General features: G+C 40.4%; 1 protein-coding gene across 8 annotated transcripts; it reads right to left on the bottom strand.

Moving 5' to 3' along the window:
* Positions 1 to 880: 880 nt before the first annotated feature.
* slain2 (SLAIN motif family, member 2) lies at positions 881 to 23,639 on the bottom strand. Of its 8 annotated transcripts, none has more exons than XM_053488971.1 (9): positions 22,930 to 23,639; positions 18,275 to 18,417; positions 11,611 to 11,781; positions 11,328 to 11,498; positions 10,790 to 11,125; positions 10,528 to 10,611; positions 9,159 to 9,293; positions 5,511 to 5,718; positions 881 to 3,387 (listed from the first exon to the last, which is right to left on the bottom strand). In XM_053488971.1, the coding sequence occupies exons 1-9, from the start codon at positions 23,418 to 23,420 to the stop codon at positions 3,321 to 3,323; spliced, it is 1,806 nt and encodes a 601-aa protein (XP_053344946.1). In that variant the 5' UTR covers positions 23,421 to 23,639; the 3' UTR covers positions 881 to 3,320. The 8 variants fall into 8 exon arrangements, with proteins under 8 accessions (XP_053344946.1, XP_053344943.1, XP_053344944.1 ...); XM_053488968.1 differs by having other exon boundaries at positions 10,528 to 10,665; positions 22,930 to 23,638; XM_053488969.1 differs by having other exon boundaries at positions 9,159 to 9,242; positions 10,528 to 10,665; positions 22,930 to 23,638.
* Between the last annotated feature and the right edge of the window lie 1,663 nt (positions 23,640 to 25,302).

Raw genomic sequence — 25,302 nt, 5'->3', positions numbered from 1 at the left:
AGAAGGATAGCGCTGAACACTTGCTGAAGTTGCACAGTAAGAGCATTTCTATACACACGGTGTAATGAGAACTTACAGGATTGGGACTAAACAGTGTGTTTAAAAGCAAACCACTTGTTAGTGAGACTCCTTAGTAAAAAGGCTTGTTTGTTCGGGAGCATAAAGGTTTTGGACCCTATTCCAAAGTAATGGGTGCATCAGGGTAAGAAATAAAGTGTATGAAGTGATGCACCCATCATGCATAATGCCCAGTGTACACGCTTCTGGAGGCAGTGTTATGAACTGGGGTTGCTTCAGTTGCTCTAGTCTAGGCTCAGCAACGTTATTTGGCAATAAAATAAAGTCAGCTGATGACCTGAACATCTATGGAGTTGTTCCCTCCCTGATGACACAGGGATATTTCAGGACTTAGGTTGTAAAAGAGTGATTCGGGAAGCATGAGAAATTATTTACACACCTGAACTGGACAAACACATCGCACAGGGAAAACATGCAAACTCCTTGCACACGGAGATGGGAATCGAGCCTGGTCTTGAATCGAACCCGGACCCTGGAGGTGCAACAGTGCCAACAACTATACCCCTGTGCCGCCTTGCTTTGTAACACTCAGTTACCAAAAAAAAAAAAACCCTAAACATTAGAGAAATTTGAAGTCAAGTACATAATGTTCCATAATGGAAAGAACAACTTTAATTAAATCAAAGGAACATCCAAGATTGCGACCTTCTGTTATAAGCTGCTGTAATTACTTCACATAAATATCGATAAACTAAATCTTATGAAAGATGACATTTATTCCCAGTACTAACAGTTCTCTTCCTAGAGGGTAAACCTGTTCCCGAGGCTTTAAATTATGAATTAGCCAGACCACTACATGTGCTGTTTTAAACATTTTTTTATTTGAAATGTGAACACAGGCAAAAAAAACTGAGCATCATGTTTGTGGAGATATAAAAATGTTTTAACAAAACTGTCCACAAAATGGTGTGGCATGAGTGTCCTCATGGCCAGACCAGGCTCAGACGTCCCACTCACACTGCCTCTCACTGTGCACAGGTTTCGCTCGGATTTAATAAATAAGCCTCTTATTACATCAGAGCATTTACTCATAAATATCAAAGCGTTTGTAATAACATACATATAAATGTTATCAAAGCAATTACAAAACCAAGAAAATAATAAGAACATATCAGCCAAAAACGTAAACAAATGCAGAGACCCCTGAAGCGAATAATAATGGCGGAAAGAAAAAAAAAAAAAGAAAAAGAGAAAAAAAAAGAAAAAAAAATCAACTCAGTTGGCACACAAAATTAAATGTATAAAATGCAAAGAAAAACTATCACAATCTCATAAATTATAGGCACTCATGTTTAAAACGTTTGCAAATGTCTGCAGTGGCATTGCTGCTCAGGTGCGGTTTTGTTTGTTCCTGATCTCTTTCTTGATCTTCGACTTTCTGTTCCTAGACTATGAACCACAATTTTTTTTTTTACAATTTATTTTTTTATTTTATTTTTTCTGTTCTTGGAAAACTGATCAAAAACTGGGTTTGAAATCAATTCCATCATCGACATGATTGCAGAGACAAGCTCATGTGATTATACTTTTCAATTCATTTCTTCTTTTTTTTTTTTTCACCAACACTACATATCACAATGTCATCTTATGACCCCCCCTCCCTACCCCTGAGCAAAGGAGACAGACGGACAAAGTCACTATCCGCCAGTTTATAATATGCACAAATGCTACTGTCGTAACACTTCATCTTTAACATCGAATGGATTACAATAATCTGACTGCCAAATTGGAACATGATGCACTCTGGGAAATGACATTGAGTACTACCCCCATTTGGACATACAACATACAGTAATACCCATGATCCTCCAGTCCATGATTATTTAAGGTTATAGTTGAAAATGTATTAAACTACGAGGAATGTTCAAGTCAAACCAGGACCTTTGATTGTGCAGCATATTTCTGATAAGCCTCCATTTATTTCTCTATATAATCCCCTGATACACTCATGCACTTATCCCAGTGTTTCACTAGTGCTTGGATAACATAAACGTAGAAAGTTCTCTCAGTTGGAGCCATGATCAGTCTGCCTGCTTCAGGTCTGAAACACTGGCCTCCCAAGAACTCCTTTAATGTCCCAAACATGTGGAAATGACTTGGAGTGAGGTCAATTTGGGGACACCAGTTAGTCACATCCCTGTACTGGGATGTGACAATAACTCCCACCTGAGTTCCTGTAATGTGCAAGTGGTGTGGGTGAATGATTGTGTGTACAGTTCCCACACACAGATGTGTCTCATCCACAAGTTGGCAACGAGTTATCTGTCGCTTTTCAAGAATTAGGCCTTACACTGCAGGGTGATCATACAGCTTCCTTTAAAACGTTTGCACCGTTCAAATGTTTCAATGCAGCTAAGAGTCTCATCACTGTACTGTGCTTAAAATCTTCTGTAAATGTCAATCAGTTTTATGCCTTCCTTCACCAGAAATTTCATCACAAGTCCCTAGTTTGACTTGAACGCCCCTTGTATTAACCTTGGTGTATGGCATATTTGTTCACAAAAAACCCACTGAACCCAAACTTTGTTAAAACACACATATGCGCTTGCCATGGATCCATCAAAAAAGGGGGGAAAGAAAGCTTTGGAAACATAGCTTTATAGCTGAGGTTTAACATTATCTTTAACATTCAGAAATAAAATGGCCAAAAAAAAAAAAAAAATCAAAAGCAAATACTGAATCGGAATATATTCTGTAAATATTTTTTTACATAATCATTTCTAAATAAATAATTGTCACATAGAAATGACGAGACATTCCTGCTGAAAGACACTAAGGGGTTTGATCACCATACAGCCACTTGAATTTTTTGTTTTTGTGTTTGTTTTTAGGTATGGCCATCAAGCTACACATTGTGAAATACCATCAGAAGAGTTTCACAAAACATTCCACCCTGACAAGATTGCAACAGGCCCGTTACAGGGGGGGAAAAACTGTGTGTAGCGACAGTCGAGGGGCTCTTTCACAGGGCATAAATGCAATAAAGTGTTTATTAGGTTATTAGAGAGAGATGATTGTGATCTGTTCTCTCTGTAGGAGCTGTTTGGTTGGGGTGAGAGCGCAGCCCTGTGGCAAGAATGTCTATATCTCAGTCAGGTTCTTTGGCATTCGCTGAGTTCCAGCCAGCCATGATATGAGTGTCCGTGCTGATTATTTGGGGATAGAAAGAGCGTTACTCTCTGTCGTTTGTGTTGGGTAGTAAAGTGCCGGGTTAGACAGTCCGTCTCTGTGCTGTAGGCATCTCAGTAGCAGCCCTCTCTCCAGCTCTCATCCCTGATACCGCTGTAGGTGCGAGGAACTGGCAGAGACCTGCAGGGGAAACACACACATACACACTCTCAGATAACGAGTCTACAAACACGGCGCATATACGTATGCCTCGAGATGTTTTATAGATGTCATATAAGATGTCTTATGTCTTATGGTCGTATGTAGAAATTTATCAGTATATGAATCTGAATTGCTTTGGGAGAAAATCCATGTCCATATATGAACATTTACACTGCAGGCAAAAGTGACCAGAATCTTTTTTTTTTGTTGCTCATATGTGACTCAGGTCTTTTTTTTTTTTTTTTAATTACACTGTTATGACTGAACAGGACAATCATACAGAATCTGATCTTTTCAACTCTGATTCAGGGCACTTCCATATCTGGTACTGAATCAAGGAGGAATCTTATTTCCTTCACACCAGGAAATAAAGAAACAGGATGGTGGAGGAGAAATTTGTTGGTGAGACCTCATCAATACTATGGGATGATATCAGCAAAGGTGGAGGTGCATATCGCAACTGATCTGTTTAAGATCTTAAAAAATGCAAAAACGCAGCTGAAGTACAACTTGCAAAAAGAAATAACTTACGGAAACGGTATGAACAGCCTGAAATAAAAAGAAAAGAAATTTGGTCTTAAAATCAAATAAAGCCCACCTTTGCCTGCAATGTAAGTGTACACTAAAATATATAAACAGTGTTGGGGGACGTTACTTTTTAAAGTAACTAATTACATTACTTTTTAAAGACAGTAATTTTGTAATCAGTTACTTTTTTCAGCGTTACTTTCTGATAAAAGTAACTAGTTCGAGTACTTTTTCACTGCAGAAAATGAAAACTCCTTTGTGATTCCTCATGCATGTTGTTTTAGTCAAGACCTTTATAATTATTCTACCATCATCACTCAGCCAAGTTTGGCCCATAATCTGTTAACTACTAATACCCCTATCTCACCTACGTGGTTCGTGCGGTGACCGTAAGTACGGTTCATCATAATTCACCGCAAGTTTTGGCGCTGTGATTATGTGAGGACCAACGCGCGAAAAGATGGAAACCAAGTCAAACCGCATACAAGAATTAGGGGTATAACAGCAGGAATAACAGAGGGGGGAGGGTTTTGGGGGGCAGAGCTTGTAGGATGACTTTAACACACACACGCTAACAGATTGGGAAAGACTGCTGTCTGGCTCACGGATTACATAAATTGTCTGAATAATGGATTACATTTTTTTTTAAATAACTAAATAACTGAGTACTTAAATAGTGGACCTACCGCATTAGATTACACGTTAAATCAAAAAAGTAATCCAAGCACTCTAACGCGTTACACCCAAAACTGGATATAAACTCATGGATGTTTAAGATTAAACTCATCTGTCCTGATTTTCTCACATAATTACTGATTTATATTGAATTATATAAAGAGAGGAAATCAAGTTTATCTGCCCTCATGCACCTGCAATCCAAACACCAAATGAATTTAAATTACAATGAGACTTGGAGACAGTGTACTTTTCTAACGCTGCCTCACTAACAGTCACATCTCACATAAACAATAGTTAAGAAAAGCAAAACATTTATTTTATTTTCACTTTACTCTTCCAGCACTGCCTCAATCTGCATTTCCTTCATTTATTTTCATTTCTCCTTTTCGTTTAAAGCAGTGACAGTCACATGATAGACAGTGCTAACATTATTTTCGTAATGGATCAGGATTTTAAACTCTATGGTGGAACATTGTGTAACGTAAAGACCTCATCTGTGAGCAATCCTGTAGTGTGAAAACCTGAGCGATATTCAGGTTTTCCAAGCCATTCAAACTATAAATGACAAAATATCATCATGTGAAGTGTATTTCACACACCACCACCGTCTTATAGGTGGCAGTAGTTAGAATACAAAGTTAGAGTTATACAATGTAAATACGATTATGGGAAGAAACTAATAGGAAGTTTAAGTTACATAACAAAGATTAAGATTATTGAAGTTATTTATTGTCTGGAGGAAGTAAAAAAGATGTCTGGAGAAGTTACTTAAGTTGACTTACAGGCAGTAAAGTTTTATAAATGAAGTAGAAATTGTCCCAAATCTTGTGTGTAGAGGAACAAAATATTTGTCGGAGTTATACCCCGGCTGTGTGTGTGTGTGCGTGTGTGTATACCTGCGCACTGGTTGGGCTAGTTTGCTGCGAGGCACAGGCAAACCCCCGGGAGCAGGGCCGCTGGGGCGGGGCAGAGCACTACGAGGCTGGGCTAAAGAGCGAGTGGGTGTTGCCGTGACTGAACCAGGATTAGACACCACCTTCATGGGCTGCCGCAGGGCGAGAGGCGATGGTGCTGCCGGTGTGCGCATCTTACTGCTAGGGGGAACTGAAGAGCAGAGAAGTGTAAAAAAAAAAAAAAAAAAAAAAGTGACATATCACAAAGTGATATATCGCAAATCAAGTGTATGTAAGATGTATAACAAAATGCAAGCAATGTTAAAAAAAAAATCACTATGAATGAACCACAATAAAAAAAAAAAACTAAAAACAAACCAAAAAATAGGATGGATCAGTTGTAACGCTTAAAAATACACTGGATGAACATAAAAGCTGAAACACACACATAAACCACTTTTTTTGGCAACACAATATTATAGCTTGTGTGTAAAAGAACACTGAATCCACTAACAGACTTTTACACCACATCACCAGTGTACACACACACACACACACACACATATATATGACAAAACAAAAAACTCCGCTCACAAGTAATTAACTGATGTTCAAGTAAAACGAATAAATGAGCTGCGATGAAGGTGCGAATGTCTCTAGCATTCCTTAGATCACTATACTTACTAAGAGAGGATCCTTACTAGTACAAAATGGAAAATTAATTACCACAAAACACAATCAGACCACACACACACACACACACAAAATACATATCACGATATGGAAAAGAGCCGGCACCTCAGTGAATACTCACTGAAATCTGCTTCCTCTCCAAAGCAACACGAAAGAGGAACTAAAGATAAAAACAGGAAATTCTTGGGTTCAAATACATTCACAACCAGTCGTTCAGGGGCCGTCGCCTTCCGCGGCCCGCTATGTGCATGTGGATGTCAGTTATTTCATGCAGGAGTGTTTCGTTTGCTTTCGCAGCAAGACTTTATACATCCTTAGTCATCTAACTTGACCTGAAGAGAAGGTCACCCATGTTATAGGTAAACATATCTTTTAATTTATCTTGCTTCTTCCAAAAACATCCAGGATAGTCATTGTTGAGCATTATGGTGTCGATACAGTATTAAAGGATCCTATGTAGTGCACAGAAGGTGGATTGGGCGCAGCCCTCGTTAAAGTAATGTTGAATGTGTCAATTATTTTCCTCTCACATCCAGATTGAGAAGAGGAAACGATTCAGCATTTTTTAATGTCAGGTGAGCAAGTCTTAGAGATAACCAGGAGGAAATAAAATAAAGGCATAACAAACCCAGAAAAACAGATGGTGGCATTTTAATTTAAGCTCCTCAAGGCGCTTTGGTTTAGTTCATGAGACTCATGAGACCCCATCAGATGGCAGATGCAAACATTTCAACTGCCTAAGGCATTTTCCCTCATATAAATTACAGCATGAAACCAGGAAAGCATCTCTTCAGCTGTAGGAACTAGGGCTGCAACAACGAATCGATTAAAATCGATTACTAAAAGTGTTGGCAACGAATTTCATAATCGATTCATTGTGTCGCGCGACGAGGCGACGTTTGATTTTAAAATTAAAACAAATTTGTTGAGCGCGGAGCGGAGTGAACACACTCGGTCGGGGGTAGAACAAAGATACATGGCTGAGGCTGCTGGATCTTAGTGCTTAGTGGGTTTTTTACTGGTATAATCAACATCCGTGTGTGTGTGCATCAAACATATTTTATTTTGTGTCTGTATGCATGTGTGTACAGCGCGCATGTAAAGGAAATGAATGTATCATTAGATGTTAAAAATCCATTTTCTCTCTCTGCTCAATGTTTAGCCTTCTCTTTGCCTGCTGTAGAACCCTAACCCTAACACACCTACTACTGCTCTGTTACAATTCTTTTTAAAAGTAAAATGCAGGTTAATTTGTTTAACTTTTACTTTACAGCAGTGATTTCGTTAGTGTGTTTTTAAAAATGAAATTTGGTTAACTAGTGTTTTGGAATACGAGCCACTTAACAAATTACAAATTATACACATTACACATAACAAATTATGCTCGTAATCCAAGGTTCCACTGTATATTTGGCAGATGTAAAGCATACATGTGTATGTTTTTGTGTTAGTCCATTTTTATTTTATTTTATTATTATTATAACAGCTCAAGGAGCAACATGTTTGTGCACTTTCTAAAGATTTCAGTTCTGTTTTTGAATAATGGGGTTGGAAATTAGTGCTTTTTTTGCTTTTTGGTTTTTATGCGATTAATCGGGGCGGGGGATAAATCGACAGATAAATCGATTGTTAAAATAATCGTTAGTTGCAGCCCTAGTAAGAACAGGATCAACCTGTTGATTAGTTAAATCCAAAATTATACGTTCAGTTAGAAGTAAATTCGAAATATCTCCCCCAAACATTGATGTGCTACACATTTACACATTCCTATAAGAACAAGCATCAACCTTTCATTAATCTGATCTACACAAGCACTTCTATTGGATCAGACTACACGGGCCAGCCTTTGTTCCACATGTGGATCAGTGAGTCTTGGCCACCCATGACCTTGTGGCCAGTTCGCTCATTTTCCTTTCTTGGACCACTTTAAGTAGGTCACTACTGCCTGGGAATTCCAGCCATGAGTTGCTCTGATGTTACAATTTGAAAAAACACTTGCAACCTAATACATCCCACCACTTAGGGTGAGATTGTGATGGCTAGACGACTGGGTTAGACCAACTCCAAAACTACAGGTCTTGTTGGATTTTCCCAGTCTACCGTGATCGTTGACGCGAAGCCTGGCCCGTGTAGTCCGATCCAATAGAAGCTAAAATTGATTAAAAAGTTAATGCTGGCTCTAAGAGAAAGGTGTCAGAACACACAGTGCAATTACTGTTTGATGGCAAATACTACTATAATTATTATATAAATACTCAATATTAGGTGGGTGGTCATAATATTATGGCTGATCGATGTACATGGTAATGAATTTAAACCAATGACTGTATACATGATTGGAAAAAATGGCACTATTTACTCCCACTGAATGCTTATCAAGGCTTTTTCAGTTGAATTGAAATGAACATTGCAGTTAAGTTAGCTTCACTTCAGTAACTCGCACGTAGCCACCACATTGTTCACCTCACTTGAGTTTACCAAATAACTTAAAGAAAACACACTGAAGGAGAAATTAAGGTCCACTGAACTAAAAAAAAAAAAAAAAAGCATTTACAAAAATAATATGAGCAGACGTAGTTAAAAAGTAAGTTTTCCCATTCACTCACGTGGGAGTGGGCGGAGTTTTAAGAACTGTACTTCAGCCAGACAGTAGAGGGAAAAATCATCAGAAAAAAAATGGCTTTCTGCTGTTAAAACAACCATCCATAAGTCATCGTTCCAAAGTCAAAGTACAAATGTGAAAAATAAAACTAAGCGCCACCATTGGAAATAATCGTTGCGGTTAATATTTTCTCTATAAATCCTCATAACCTTCAGATCAGTAATTGCCTGAAAACTCCATGAACTCACTCAGTTTCTAGCAGCGTTTTTTTCTGTTAACAATACGAACCCGAGATAAATAACTCTAAATAACTTCCAGTGGTCAGGATCCAGGCTTCACCTATGAGATTGCTTTACCTCGTAGAGACGTGGGGCTCTGCAGCCGCTCTTTGGGTTTCGGGGGGACGCGTGCCGGCCCGGAAAGCCTTTGGTACTGCGCTGCTGGGAGACAATCAGGAATCATGGTCTGATTCAGGCTGTCCTGAGGTCTGCCTTAAATATAGTAACCATCAAGACACTGATCTAGGATCAGTAAATAACATCAGTAAACATTAAAGAGGACAGCCTAAGAAGGCACAGCCAGGCCAGCCAGCGTGAGGGTTTATCAGGTGAAGCAAAGTGCATGAGCCATGCTTCCATTAGAGAGGGAGGGAAAAACCTTTACCTAGCCAAAGAGTCACCGGCCACTAGAGGGTGCCATGGAAAAGAGAATCCTTTCAACGTAAAGAGGAAGCGCCGATAACACAGCCAAGCTACTATTAAAGAGAGAAGGGGCAGTCGACAGAGATAGGGTCACCATGCTGAATAATAGCAAGTAAAAGAAAAAGAGAGAAAGGAGTAAAGTGGGAAGTTTCACCAGTAACACTTTTTCAGCTGATGAAAATGATTTAATTTCTACACACAGCATCAATCACTCTCCCATCAACAAATTGTTTCCTAACAGCATTCCTTCTCTCATTACTAAACGTCAAATTAATGTTAATTACTTTTCCAGATAATTAACATGATAAATAATGCCATGAACTAAAGTGACTAAAATAAAAAAAGAAGAAGAGAAATGTGGCAGGAACAAGAAAGGGTACGCAGCTAGGAAATTATAAAAACAGAAACATTTATGTATGCAGAGAAGTAGTCTAACAGCCAAAGTGAAAAAATAATCATTTACTGGTTAAGAGCATTTTGAATAATTTTTTTTAATCCTGGAAATTGCTGAATGTAATTTTTTGGTTTTTAATTAGAATCTGCGGGAAATATGCTGTTACAAAAAAACAAAGAAACTCAGCAGCAGTGTGCAGGATAAACAGATAAAGGAATTTAACTAGTAAACTATGACTTCCATATACACTTACTGTTAAAACAGGAAGACATGTACACCTGCTTATTTTTGAGGTTATCTAATCAGCCAACTATGTAGCAGCAGCACCATGTAGTGTATAAAATTATATAGCTACAGGACAAGAGCTCCAGGACAATTTCTCTGTGACTTTAACATGCGACATGGCTGCAGGATGGGCTGGTTTGAGTATCTCACAAACTGCTGATCGCCTGAGATTTTCAGACAGCAGTTTCAAGAATTTACACGAACAAATTTACAAGAACGAAAAAGAAAACACACTGAGTGAGCAGGTCAGGATTTTACGCACTGCGCTGCTACTGCAGTGACTGGCTGATTTGGTAATTGCTTTAACGAGCAGGTGTGTGTGTGTGTGTGTGTGTATATACTCACTAGTTGACTGGCTCTGGTGTCGTGGCGATCCGTTTGGCACTTGCAGGTTGGACTCACAGCTGCGGCTGTTTTTGACAGGTTCAGCTGCAGGGCCAGAGCCGGAACGTGTTAGGTTGGGAAGACTGCGCCGTAATTTCTCTACACACACACACACAGCATCAATAGGTCACCGCATTCGGTCCCACTAACGAAGACACCCCCCTTTCCTTACACCCCAACAGTGTTGCTGTGTAATCGGATAACACACACCCTACAGACCCACCTTCATTCTTGATGGCGTTTGTGTGGGGTTCATGGGCGTGGCCTTGCAGCGAGAGCCGAGGCTGCTGCAGGCGGCTCATGATCGGCTGTGGAGAGGCGCGGGCGGGTGAGCGTGAGCGGGGAGAGTGGCGAGGTGAGACACGGGGCGAGACACGAGGTGAGGGGCTGAAGCGGGTGATCGGTGGGTGGTGGTAGGCCATGGGCATTGCTGCCTCCTCATCGTCCTCCAGACTTTGTGCGTCCAGCTCCTGATCACTAAGCGTGCCACGTCTCAGGGACTGACACGATGAGCCTGAGCTGCGCCGTGACGCTGTAGCAGCGTAGTCCTGACGTAGACCTGTTAACACGCATACAAAGAGCACAAAGAGGAGTTGTATACATCTCTGTACCGTCACAGAGAACGCCTAAAACATAGACCTCACCCACTGATAGATGATTTGTTAAAGTCACGTAATATGAGAAATAAAATGTACTGGGAGATATTCTGATGTAAAACCAAAGATTTATTGGAATTAGATAACACACGAAGAGTCACTCACTCTCCTCCTGCATGCGGGCGAGAATCTGCACATCAGTGACATCATTGAGCTTGTAGGTGGTAGAAGATCCCACGGAGTCCTCGTCCATCTCAGAAGTGCTCAGCTCACTGTCTACCGATGACTGAGGGCTCACTGGCGGGGGGTTTCTGTCCACCGAGCCACGCTGATAACCTGCAAACACATAGAAACACACCGACCTCATACACACTGTTACTGTTGTTGTATAGAATGGCATACAATGCATGTGGCTGCAGTGTTGATTGCAATGTTGCTTGATGCCCACCTGTGCTACTTGGCAGTACTAATTGCTTGACGATAGGCACTCTGGAGGGAGTGGAGGAAGGCGAGTTGAAGCCACTGCTGTACGGACTGTTGGATGCGTTCGGGCTGCACGAGCTTCCATAGGCCACCTGAGGACTGTAGGCACTGCCGTACAGACTCCGCCTTTTATTTCCTGTGCAGAAGGAAATATACTGAGTATTGTATTGCAGATGAAGCAATTCATCATACTGGGCCACGGATCAGCAAAACAGTTTGCATCGGGCATGAAAGTTAAAACATGCAAATGGATGACAATTTAAAATATGACATCACTAACACCACCCTCTCAAACATTCAGATAAATAAAGGAAGTAGGTAGGGATGGGAATCACCAGTCTTCTTCTGATACAATATCACAACCTAGAGGTTTCCGACTGTATTAAAATTTTATAAAATATTGCAATTTTATAACTGGTTCAATTTTACATTTTCCTCCAATTTTGTTACCTTTATGAGTATGTATGTAAGGGTACTCGGGTATGGAAACCGCATCAAATCAACAAATTTAACATTGAAATGCAACCAGTGTTGGCATTGGGGCGGCTTTTAACAAAGCTGCACATTATGAAATCAATTTTACTTCATGTGGAATTGCCCCTAAAGATAGTGAAAGCTAAAGGTTAAAGACAGTGATCACGTCTCTCTCTGTTGCTGACTGTGTGCGCATGACGATGTGCTGCAAGTCTATTAAAGCATATGACAGAAGCAAGAGCAGCACAGAAAGGCTTTAGTGATGTGTCCAGTTCTTAGACAATAGACTCTATTCACTCCATACAGCCACAATGTATCCTTCACACACACACACACACACACACAGTGGCCATTTACTACACAATACCATTAGCGGCTTTAGTCATTTACGCTGCAGTACTGAATTTGAACTCTTCGTGAAAGTCCAATGCTAGCAGTTTTAAGGCTGGTCTGGAGACCCGGAACTCCTTACTTACTGGCATCTCAAGAGCACGGATACATTACTCTCCCAGTGGACGCACTCTCACATGACCATCCACACACACTCACAGATTGACATTCAAGACACCATTAGAGTCCATTTTCTTTGTGCCTACATCCTCCACACTCCTCCCACTTCCTGTTTTGCTGATCAACATCTTTAATCTTTACTCTTCTCCTGCTACGTCTGTATTATTTTCAGAGTTTGTGCTTTAAGGGTCAGCAAATTTAAACAAACAAACATACGTTAAAAACCACTAACACACAGAATCCCCTAAGATAGAAGAGCTGTTAAATGAACAATTGAAGAGGAATTCAATGAGAGTATTAAACCTGGGTATAAAGCCACATCTTTCTGTAATCAGCTACACTTTTACCCTTAAGATGAAATTCACACACCCTCTATGTATGATTTTTTTTTTCATCAGTATAGAGGTTATTATTTCTAAAACTTGGAGCGATAAAAGACAGGGTGCACGGATGCCAAAGTATAACAACTTTGATCATGTGGGATGTGATTGAAGATAAGATCTAAATGAATTAAGGGTCAAATTATTGGGCTGCATCAAGCAAAAAAAACGACTTAGGAGAGTTTACATTAACAAAACCTGAAAAGATGGCGCTTTGTGGAAGAAATGTGGACGGGAAAAAAAAAAAATCATGAATGTAGATTACTTAAACATTTAACCAGATTATCACATCTATGGAATTTTTCTTTTTCATTTAATGAGTTCTTTTTTTGGCCGGGCAGCGTATTAAAGGATAAGTAAGCAATTCTAATCCAATAAAGTTTTTGTTGGGTTTAATCTAACAGAACATATAAATGTCACATCTGTGAAACTGTAAAATATGCAATACACCATATCATTACAGCTCAAGCTCACAGCTCGCCGTGGAAAAAGAGGACAACTTGCAAAAAAAAAAGGGGGGGGGGGGGAATACTGCATCATGTCTTATTTATTACTAACACTTTTCCACATAAAAGCAGACAGATCCACATACCTTCCTGTTAACGTAAGACTGTTCAACCATAACTGGGTCAAAATGATGGCTTTTCCACATCAGTACAGTTAATAGAGAGGAGTCTTTTTATAGACGTCTGATCATCTGTCACTATATATCTACTTGACAGACCAAACCACAAAGTAAATTTTAAAGAAATGCAGGGTCATATCTTGACTCATTTTAAATTACCAGCACAAATAAACTGGGACTATTTTCCTGGTGTGCACACACCCACACAGGACTAATGCGTCTGTAGAGTCTATTAGTGGATAAGCAGCTTGGCCTTTCTGTCTGACGGAAACTGGAATAATTTGGACACACAAAGCACCAATTTATTACCAAACTATGACTTTTCTGCTTTTAAATCACACCCAAAAGTAGAAGTAAGAAGTACTTAGAATAAACAAATGTTTTTGTGCTGAGAAAGGACAGGAGGGTTATTAAGAGAAAAGCCGACAGCTGCTGCGAAGAAGAACGCAGAGACTCAAACAGGGTCAGAGGAAGAAACAAGCACAAATAAGGTGGAGGGTAAGTCAAAGGAGGAGGGGAGAGAGAGAGAGACATGGGGAGAAAGGCTGTGTGAGTGTCAGAGTGGAAAACACAGGCCAAAAGAGAAAAAAGAAAAAATAGAAACTCAACAGCATGCAGGAACAGAAATATGGACCAAAAAAGATTGAACAGAAAGGAAGGGGAAATGAACAGAGGGAGGAAAAAGTGAGTGTGTGTTTGGGGTTAAGCCATGGCCTAAAGCAGGGATTCTTATCTGTAAAATAAACTCAACCCATAACCTCTGTACTGATTTTTTTTAATCCTTTAAAGTTATTTAATTGTGAGAAACAATAGTTAAATAAATACAGTCAGAATTTTCTATCAGAAATAATGATCCATTAGTGAAACCTCATATACTAGGCAACAAATTATTCCTTACATAATGCTGATAGATATTACATTTTATTCCTTGTTTTTCCCTCCAGCCTTTATTTATAAATGCGTTAGTACCCGTCATTGACAGGTAAAAAGTATGTAGAAATAGTTACAACGTCACAGCTAAAAATAAGCTGATCAGCTTTAATATATATTATTATTTTTGATTGTATCTTACGCCTTGTTTACGCAAAGTTGTACTTCTTCAAATACTTCAAATACACACCCTGTTCAAAAAATTACAGATGAAAAATAAAAAATTTGATCGAATAAAGATTACGTTTTGTCTTTAATCAACTCTAGCGCGTTAAAATTCCCTTATACCAACTTTAGCAGTAAAAATATAAACTAATACCAGTAAATATTTTTAGTTTAGCTTTTCTAATTAATACGTATTGGTGCAGGTGTTTGTTTCCACTGAGCAAGTAGATTATTAGAAGCTTATTTTAAAAGTAGATTATTAAATCTGCCACATAACTGTTCATTACATCGCTTTTACTCAACATTTTGATTTAACTTATAGTGCAGGATAAAGAGTTTCATAAAATGGAAAAGTTTCATAAAATTCTGTCCAGTGGTCAATTTAACACAGTCTGACACATGCCCACCCCGCTTTGACATACAGACACATGGACACATTATATATATATATATATGTGTATATATATATATAAAAAAAGAGCGAGTTCTGACCAATGTACAGACGAAACCTCCCTTTTATTTACTGTACATGGATATGGTTGCTAACCATTAAGCCGGGCCACTTCCAGATTCCATGCAGGAGTGACACCAGGCTGGTTACCATGGACTGAACAAGACAATAACACACAAACTCACTTCGTAGACCTCGTTTAAGAAATGAGAAAATTCATCTGTGACTCAGCAGCATGCAGAGATTCCCAGCACATTAACTCCGTTCAGTAAATCTTAGTGAAAAGGCTTGCTTTATAAAAACATCATACAAGCTACACAATCCCTGCAATTTTAAAATCAATGAGCTTGAAGAAAAATTCTTGAGGCTTCACTGCGTTACACACTAACGTAAACAGACTGACTCGAGGTGACAGTCTTTGCAGACTGGTGAGTGTAAAGCCTCTCATCAGGTTCCTTCCCTCGCAGGCAAAAGTGTCAGCTGCTCATAAGCAGAGTCGAAAGGCTGTGACTCCTAACTTGTACAGAACAGATGTTTGGTGCAGCAGGTGTGCTTTGCGAAGGGCTAAAATAATTACCTGGGCAAAGCTTCTAGTTGAGTTACATTTCAAAACTCACAAAAAAACTTTGTTTTTGTTTTTTAGCCTTTTCACAAGGTAACCATGGGGTGAACATATTTGTGATGATTCTGTACAGTATATGAGAGAAACGCAGTCTACACCAACAACTGGCCTGTGTTTATTAAAATACATTTAATTCTATCCAGATTATTTGCCATCAAATCAGATCTTGACATCGACAGAGGATTTTAACTTGATCTGGCAACAGTGCCGCTTTTATTTAACCCATATATCGGCTGCTTCTCATCTGATGAAAAGTTTTAAAGCACACGCATGGGGCAACACCACTTCAACCCCAGAGTCTCCATTAGCACATGTTGCAGCCACTAAGTGCAATAAAAACTCTATGGAGCTAAATCTGGCAGTCCACAAGCTGAGTGCATGAACAGACCCTCAACGTGCGTTTGTTAAACAGGTTTGTAAATCGTAGACCACTCAGGCCTTAATGAAGAATAACGTTTGTTAAACAAGTGATAGATACACTATATGGACAAAAGTACTTGGCCAAGGTGCAATGACACCTACATATACATCAATATGGAGTTAATCTCCTTTTGTAGCTATACTCTTCTTGAAAGGCTGCTCACAAGATTTTTAAGTGGAATTCGTGCCTGTTCATTCTGTAGAGCACTTATAAGGTCAGGCACTGGTGTTAGACGGGAAGACCTGGCTCACAATCTCTGTTCCAGTTCATCCTTAATCTGCTCGATGGGGTTGATGTCAGGGCTCAGCGCAGGCCAGTCAAGTTCTTCCACAATAAACTCTTTAAACCATGTCTTTATAGTCCTTGTTTTGTTCACTGGGGCACAGTCATGTTGGAATAGTAAAGGGCTTCTCCAACTGTTGCCACAAAGTTTGAAGCATAGCATTGCCTAAGATATGCTGAAGCATTAAGACTGTCCCTTACTGGATATAAGTGCACTGACTGAAACACCTGAATTCAATAATTAACAGGTTTGGCCAAATACTTTGGTCCATATATGTCTGGGTCTGCACCACCTGCCCTCTGTAGACAAGTTGTGTCTATATCTAAGACTACACTAGGGACATTTACATTTAGGCATTTGGCAGACGCTCTTATCCAGAGCGACTTACATTTTTATCTCATTACACATCTGAGCAGTTGAGGGTTAAGGGCCTTATTCAAGGGCCCAACGATGGCAACTTTGGGGTTTGAACCTGGAATCTTCCGAACCGTAGTCCAATGCCTTAACCACTGAGCTACCCCTGGCCCCAGGGACCATACATCTAAACATAAAGATGGACAACTGAGCTACCAAGCAGCTAATGACATGACCATCTGGGTGCAGAAGGATATGAGTACCAGTTCCAATGCTGTTCTACTTCTGACGGAGCCTGATCTTTACAGCCCTAATCCATGAATCTATGGTAGCTCTGCAGCTGGACAAGCATTTGAAACACATCCCATGTCGACGAGAATGGTGTAATGGGTCAGAGATTTTCAAAACAATGGCCGAGTACCCAAACGTTGTGGGCTCGGATACCAGTACTGCGCAAGTATTTAACACTCTTTGTGTCTGCATGAAAGCATCTTCTATTATGTCAAAAATCTTCTTTGTCTTTGGGCTGTTCCCTTTCAGGGGTCGCCACAGCGAATCATCTGCCTCCATCTAACCCTATTCTCTGCACCCTCTTCTCTCACACCAACTAACTTCATGTCCTCTCTCACTGCATCCATAAATCCCCTCTAGACCTCCTGGCCTGGCAGTTCCAACCTCAACATCCTTCTACCGATATATTCACCATCTCTCCTCTGAACATGTCCAAACCACCTCAATCTGGCCTCTCTGACCTTATCTCCAAAACATCTAACTCATTCTTGATCCTATCCATCCTTGTCACTCCCAAGGAGAACCTCAACACCTTCAGCTCTGCTACCTCCAATGAGGGATTGTTCTATTATGTCAAAAATAATATATATTTGTGTGTGTGTTGTAAAAATCTGTGAATTTTATAGTAGTAGAATGCCTGGGGGAGGGCTTTAATGCATCACACTGACTTTATGTACACAGGCAGTAGTATTAATTAAATCAGCAGTCATAAGAGCACACCTAAGTAAAAATGGCATAAGCACCTCTTCAGAGATCTCCTAGAACACCCTGAGCTTTTCCTATAATTAGAGTGTGGGACTTACATGCTCACACACAAACACAAAAATACACACGCACACACAAAAACACACACACAGCCGGATGTGCAGGATCTTAAAGCAAAGGACAGGGTTTGTAAGCTGCCAGCCCACATGCTGAACACACACTCAGAGAGAGGGAGATGGGAGGAAAACAGACAAAAAGAGCTAAAGTGGAGGAAAGAAAAGGAACAAGGAGACCCTCTTGAAAGTCATGAGAGCTATGCAACTAAAGCAAGGAAAAAGAGAAACAGTGAGAAAAAAAGTCTATATACTGTAATGTTTGTATGTGTGTGTGTGTGTGTGTGTGTGTGTGTGTGTAGTACCTGTCATTGTGAGGTCTAGTCTGTGGATAAGAGAACGTTTGGCTGTCTCCATGTCAGGACTGGGGTTGTCCAGGGCTTGTCTACACCACACGATAGGACTGAGGGCTTTCTGGAAAGGGCTGTTCAGCTTCGCCTCATACAACCTAACAAAACACACACACACACACACACACACACATTAAAAAGCATTAGCTTTCATTTAATATGAATGGCAATCTTTTTCGACAAGTAATATGAACAGAAAGGACTGATCTCAGGTCAGTGTCTCAGGTCACAAAGGGCTAATTATTTCAAAATATAGAATTACATTTATTCAGTTCTTTTCAGATGAGTCTTTTTCTTTGTCTCCCTAGTTTAGTCTTGGCCAGTTTCCACATGTTAGATGACCCTCCTCTAGTAGATGCACAGGGAGCGTAAAGGCCACCACATGCTTCCTCTAAGCTCTAACTGCTGCTCAGGCAACATCATGGCATCAGGTCATGTTTGTTTTATTTGTCTTAAGGCTACAGAGAAAATTACATTTTCTATCTATTTGGGAAAAAGGTCACAGTAGCTGGTTTGAAGCTCTCTAAAAGCAGTATCACATGAGAGAGTGGTGCATTGTTGAATATCACCACGGCTGTGATATATATTTTTTTTGTTTTTTGATTTCTTTCCTGATTTTCTCCCTAATTTAGTCGTGTCCAATTCCTCCCCATCACTAGGGGGCTCCCTTATTAAGGCTACTACTACCACTCAGTTGGGAGGGCCAAAGACTATTACGGGTTTCCCCTGAACCAGCCGACTGCATCTTTTCAAACTGCTCACTCACGCACCGTTAGGGGCGGCGTAACACACTCGGAGGACAGCGCTCTCCGGTCTGTGATTAATATGGGAGCACATCCCGCCTCTCTGAGAGAGCTCAGGCAATCAGCTCTCTCTACACTTCCGGCTACAAGAGGTTACAACAATACCTGGGAATCGAACTTGCGACCTCCGGATGATAGGGCGAGCAACGTGATATTGTTTTATAGCCAGGCTGATATTTAGGACAACAGCATGACATTTCTTTTATACAACAATTATTTTATCCTCTTACTCGTTGTTTAATAGCGACTGGCATTCAGTTAGTTGCATTACCGCCATCTATATGTCTCACTCTCCCGCTGCTGGTTTGTCCAATCCAATTATTTTAACACTTAACATTCTTTTTAATTCTTACTAGTACTACATAGACAAAAGGTGAGGAGAATAAACCATGTAGGTGGTGGACTGTACTGAGATTTACTTAATATTTCCACTTTAAAACATCAGCTCTGTTAACTCCTGGGTTCCAGGGTTGAATCCCAAATAGCGTTAAGTGGAAATGTTAAGTGAACTGTGTAGAGTGTACAGTTCCACACAACAAATAGTGTCCTTGATCAGGCACTTGAGAGGGATTTGGAATTCAGCCTTGTGTTATAAGCTAGCTTGCTTTCTAGCTTGGCTTAGTGTAAATAAAACAACACAGATGCGATTCGGAACAAATTAGAAGCAGTTTTCAAGTGGACAGTGTGTTGTTTAAGACGATTATCGAACGATTATTAGACACCTGTGATGCCACGTGATACATATAGTTAAACACTCCAGTGCGGTTACTGTCTATTATCATCACTCATGGAATGCCATTCGTGCAATCAGGTCACTTTGTTGAAACTAATTATTTTATAATAATTATAGGATGAATAAATAGACTGAAAGCAAGAGAATTTCTTAACAAGCGATTCTTCTTTGTAAACTGTTGTACTAGAAGTTATTCGTAGTGATAGACAAATGAGTTTAGAAAGTACACTTATTAGTGGACAAGCAGAGAAACAAAGGTCTGTTCAGAAGATTTAGAAGAGAAGCATTGATTAGCTCCATGAGTTAAGGAGACCAAAGCAAAATAGTTAGGATTACAGGAGTATTTCTGGTATCCGGTTAATGCCTCATAATAGTAATTCACTATTACAGCATGACTCAGGAATGGAGACAGGCACTTAATTTCCCTTCAAAGCAGACAGTCAGGACTCTCAATGACATCATTTTCCCTAAAGCTATAACGTGCGGGAAAATAAAAACATGGACACCTTGTATATTGGCAACAGGACAGCATGAATATAAAATGTACAATTTGCTAGACGGTTTATTGTTCATGTGAGCAAACGTGTTGATTTGACATCAAATACCCTTAAATTTACGAAAAGGAATTCTAAGTTTAAGAGTGACTTCCGATTGTCTTCTTCGCATTTTTCCTAGCTGGAGGTTACCTTAAACACAGAATCCATCTTCTCCTGCTATTCTCAGAGAGACTGAGCAAGAGACAGGAAAGCATTAAATGCTAATAATGTTAAAGGTCACCGGTGTCAGTGTGTAAACGTTAAAATAACTAAAATTGGATTCAGGAAAAGAAATTTAATTTAGAACTGGAAAAGGGGAATTTAGACTTCATTGTATTTACATCGTAGTAAATGTGAGTACATTTTAAAGAAATCAATATTAAATGTCTAATATGAATACCAGCTGCTACTCAAAAAGTGGTTCTCCCTTCCACTGCTTGTGAGATGTCTTCACTGCTATCAGTTCGAGCATTGTTACGTTTATTGCTTCTGAATAGTTCGCTTATCTGCTCTGTCTGATTAGATCACAAAGAAGCGTCTTGAACTCATCCACATTCCACACCAACAGGCATGTTAACACAGAGACATGAAATAGTTTCTACCTTTCGTCACTGATTTCATCAGTGACCTCATGGTCGAACCCTCATCAGGCATGACCCACAGCTGCTGCAGAGATTTCCCACATCCCCAGAAACTCTGCAGTGCTTCTGCTCAAACCTACTTATACAAACTCCAGACCTAGACCTGTTCCTGTCTGTGTAAAGCTGTAAAATACAGGCAGTCGGATGTATGACAGAGTTTAAATATTTTAATACAGACTGACACTCATACCTCAAAATGGTTATGTAGCACACTTTTTATAAGCGTGAGTTTAACAAGGTCACAGTGAAAGGTTGTGTCAAACAGCACTGTGCCCCTGATCTCTCCCTGACGCGTACTACTGAACACCTGTCTTTGTCAGCAGTGTTGTTTGGGACATATTTAGTCGGCATGAAGCTAACTCAAGGGCTGTCTAATAATAGCTTTCCATGGCTGCGTTCACTTTACAAGCTACATTGTTTAATTCTGACTTTTTTGGGCAGATCAGTTTTGCCTGCTATGACTGTTTATACAGTAATCACAAGTGACAACAACACGTACCCCTCTTAGAGCTGCAAACAAGCTGCCTACATCAGAGAGTCTAGTCTAGTCTAGTCTAATCTAATCATATCTTTCCTGTATGAAAACAAAACTCGACTACACAGAGATGCAAGTAGTAAACAGAAAACCACAGTTCTATGATAAAACTTGTACACCAAATCTTTTTTCTATCTATCAGTTTTCTTCTATTTGAACTAGTCGACATGGTCATCTGAAAGACGTCTTCATGCTGCTCTTTAACTTACTCCTTCTATGCTTGGGTGAGTTGTTGCTCCGAGAGTGGTTAGAAGGACGTCAACAAAGTGTTTATCGTGTAAAAAAAATGTGACTTGATCAAAATGTACGCACTGGAAATTTTAATCAGGGAACTCTGGGGTATGTTTACTTCTTGCATGTCTGTGCATGTAAATGTAATGTAGAAATATTCGGACTGAAAGTAAGTGTAACAGACAGTATTAATTCTAACGTTAATCTTTTGGTTAATCTCCCGTTAAGGGGTCAGAACAGCGGACCATCTGAACCACACACGATTTTTACAAATCCCCTTTCTGACACAATCCTCGGCCTTGGGACCGGCACTGCATCCAGTGGCAGGGGTTTGGGCATTGGGTGGGAATTGAACCTGAGCCATGCTGCGTTTCACGGCCTAATAATCTTTTTAAGATATTAGAAACTAAATATTATGTTCAGGACTATATTGTCTTTTAGCCATGGAGATGTCTTTTTTTTTATCTTATTGAACATTTACTTAAAACGAGAAGTTGTTAAATCTTAGTTGGTCATGTTGTCTATAAGTTTGGATTTCATTTCTGGATAGATAATACCTACTCAAATGCTCAATAATACTTGATGATGATGATGAGAAGCTGGTCATGATTCCTGACCACTGACACATTTCGGTTCCCCCTGTGTATCCCTGGAGCCCAGTGTTAGAACACTTATCTAAAATCCAGATCCATCCCTGACAAGGCCTGCGGGGGAGAATCTGTTGCACACTGTAGTGAGTTCACATGGCATTTAGTGCCCAAGAAAGTGACAGTCATGGCGCGCGCACACACACACACACACACACACACACATATCTGGAGTATAGTAAAGAAGAGAACGGAGGTCCTATGGCAGGCGTATAAATGTAAATAAATCCAATGGTCCCACTGGCCTCCACGGTCCCTGGGTGTTGGACGGGTGTAAAGAGGACAGGAGCTAATGCACCACTAACTAACCGTTTATGACGTCATTGTTTAAACCCTGGAGTGTTATGCTGGAAAACAGTTGCTGTGCTGAACTCTCAAAGAATTTAAGGGTGTGATCTCTCTCTCTCTCTCTCTCACTCACACACACACACACACACACAATAATAATAATAATAATAATATTACACCCCGCTGTTTGACTCACCAGCTGTCATCGTCCTCGTTCAGACAGTCCATGTCCTCGAGGTCCAGGACCTCCACCTCGTCCAGGACCGAGGACTCGCGTTCGTCGCTGTAATCCAGAGACTCGCGGTGGTAGTACGGGCTGCTGCTGGTGTTTGTGGCCGCGGGAGAGCCGTCGCAGTCATACGCTGAGCCGTAGCTGCCATGGTACGAGCGCCTCGGGCTCAGGCAGCGCGAGTTCTCGAGCGGCGCCGCTCCTCCTCCTCCTCCGCCGCCGCCGAAGCCCCTGTGTACACTGCCGAACCCCGCCCCGGTGAAGCCCGTCAGTCCCGCTGACAGCGGCGAGTCGTAGCCGGCGCTCAGCGGTCTGGCGTTGCCCCCTAAACCGCCGGACGACGAGAGCAGCGCGGAGCGACTCCTCAGCTGCTCATTCTGCTGCTCGAGCTTCTTGACCAGGTCTTGGAGCTTCCGCACCTCCAAGTCAGCGTTAATGTTCGAGTTGATATCCTCCATCGGGCCGAACAGGAGAAATTACACGGGGGAAATGTTCGGTTCTGTCGAGTCCACAAGCCGCTCGAGTGTTCGTCCTTAAGTCCCTTAACGGTCCTCAGTAAATGACGCAGCTGTTCGGCACGTTCCCGTGATTAGGACCGTCATCTTCTCTCACTAGTTAAACACACGAGCGGCTCCGGCGCCATCTTTACTGTCCGTCAGTCACCAAATACGGAAAGCGGAAAAAGCTGACGCGCTACGTCATCACGCATGCGAAGCGGGAGCGTGCACGTTTTGGGAGTGACAGTTGACACGAACGCGCGTTTCCCCTCTCCTTTAAAAACTAAGAAATTTTAGAAAATACATTGACGTAATTAAATAACGTACAGTAGATAGATAGATGTGTAACATAATAAACAATAACATGTAGAAGCAGTTACAGATCGTCAATAATGTACAGTATAGTGTAGTCTAACAAAAAATGTGAAAGAAACTGTTAAACATAGTCATATTTTTCAAATAAATGGCAGATAATGCAAATCATTTTTGTTCTTATTTTAGGATAGTGGTCAAATAGCTATTATAGGAGAGTCTCCACACCTATGACGTTATAACTGTAATTAGCACCTTGAGGATCCGATGCACTGACTTGGCTGGATACTGCATGGGGAAGACAAAAGAACAGCCAATGTACCTGCGTAATAAAGAAGTTAAAATTTAAGCAGGAAAAGGCTATAAAAAGATATCGCAACAGTTTAACAATTGTCCGTGTTGCAAAGCAGCTTTACAATATCAAAAGAAAACTATGGAAATTTGCATGAAATGTGAAAAATGTCGCCGTGTTGAACAAGCTGAGGGTGACAGAAGAAAAAACTCTGAGATAGCAATAGAAGGAAACCTTGAGAGGAACCAGACTTAACATGGAACCCATCCTCATTTGGGTGATAACGGATAGCAGGAATTGTTTGGCGGTAATAATGTGTGTTAGAAGGCTGAAAGTTTAATATAACAGTTGATGTCTTTAAGTTAATATGGAGTCCAGTTCGTTACTGGAGGCTCAGATAGACTGTGGGAAATTCCAAATTCCAAGGAAATTCCTGAACTATTAAACAACTGCAGTCACAAGTCCTCAGAGAACAGCTGTCAGCATCAGCCAAGGCCAGGACCGTCTTCATGGTAAAGTGGAACCGTCCCCAATCACCACACACATCCCAAGCAGACAACACAGGGCAACTATGCAAAGATCTCCAACCAGAAGCGGGTCACCAAGACGTATCAGACGACTTCACTTGGACCTTAACCAAGCGGGTCACCAAGACAAATAACTTTAAGGGAGCGACTGAAGGAAACACAGACATTAGGGCTTCCTGAGATGTAACGCAACCAATCACTTTTACCATCAACAAACCTGAGTGATCAATGAGAGTGGGGAAGACAGCATCTAAACATAGCAGTTCACCATAATACTTAACGTCCATGTAACCTAATATCATCTAACCCTAATTCCAGGTCTGCTCCTTTACCTAAGGCAAATCTATTCACAAAAATACTTGGCTAAATAAATTGATTTTTAGCCTAGACTTAAACACCAAAACATTAATTGGAAGACTATTCCATAACTTTGTTTTATTCCTTTTTTTTTTTGGTTTTTGTATTTATCATTTTAATATTTCTGGGTTGTGTAATTAATCATCTGAATGTCCATTATTTCTTTCCGAAATTTACTTTGATGTATAAGTGCTTTGGATTACAAGCATGCTTCCGGAACGCCACTAATTAGATACATGTACGGTATATACACATACTGTATATGTGTGTGTTGTGTTTAAAAGCCTGCATAACTGCATAGAATTTGCAATAGGTATACCACCGATGTAAATTGTACAGTATAGGCTACTATTTA

This window comes from Clarias gariepinus, chromosome 27 (genome assembly GCF_024256425.1).
Source record: "Clarias gariepinus isolate MV-2021 ecotype Netherlands chromosome 27, CGAR_prim_01v2, whole genome shotgun sequence".
Classification (NCBI taxonomy): Eukaryota; Metazoa; Chordata; class Actinopteri; order Siluriformes; family Clariidae; genus Clarias; species Clarias gariepinus.
Note: the sequence above shows the minus strand (reverse complement) of the source record. Positions and strands in the feature narration are given on the sequence as shown.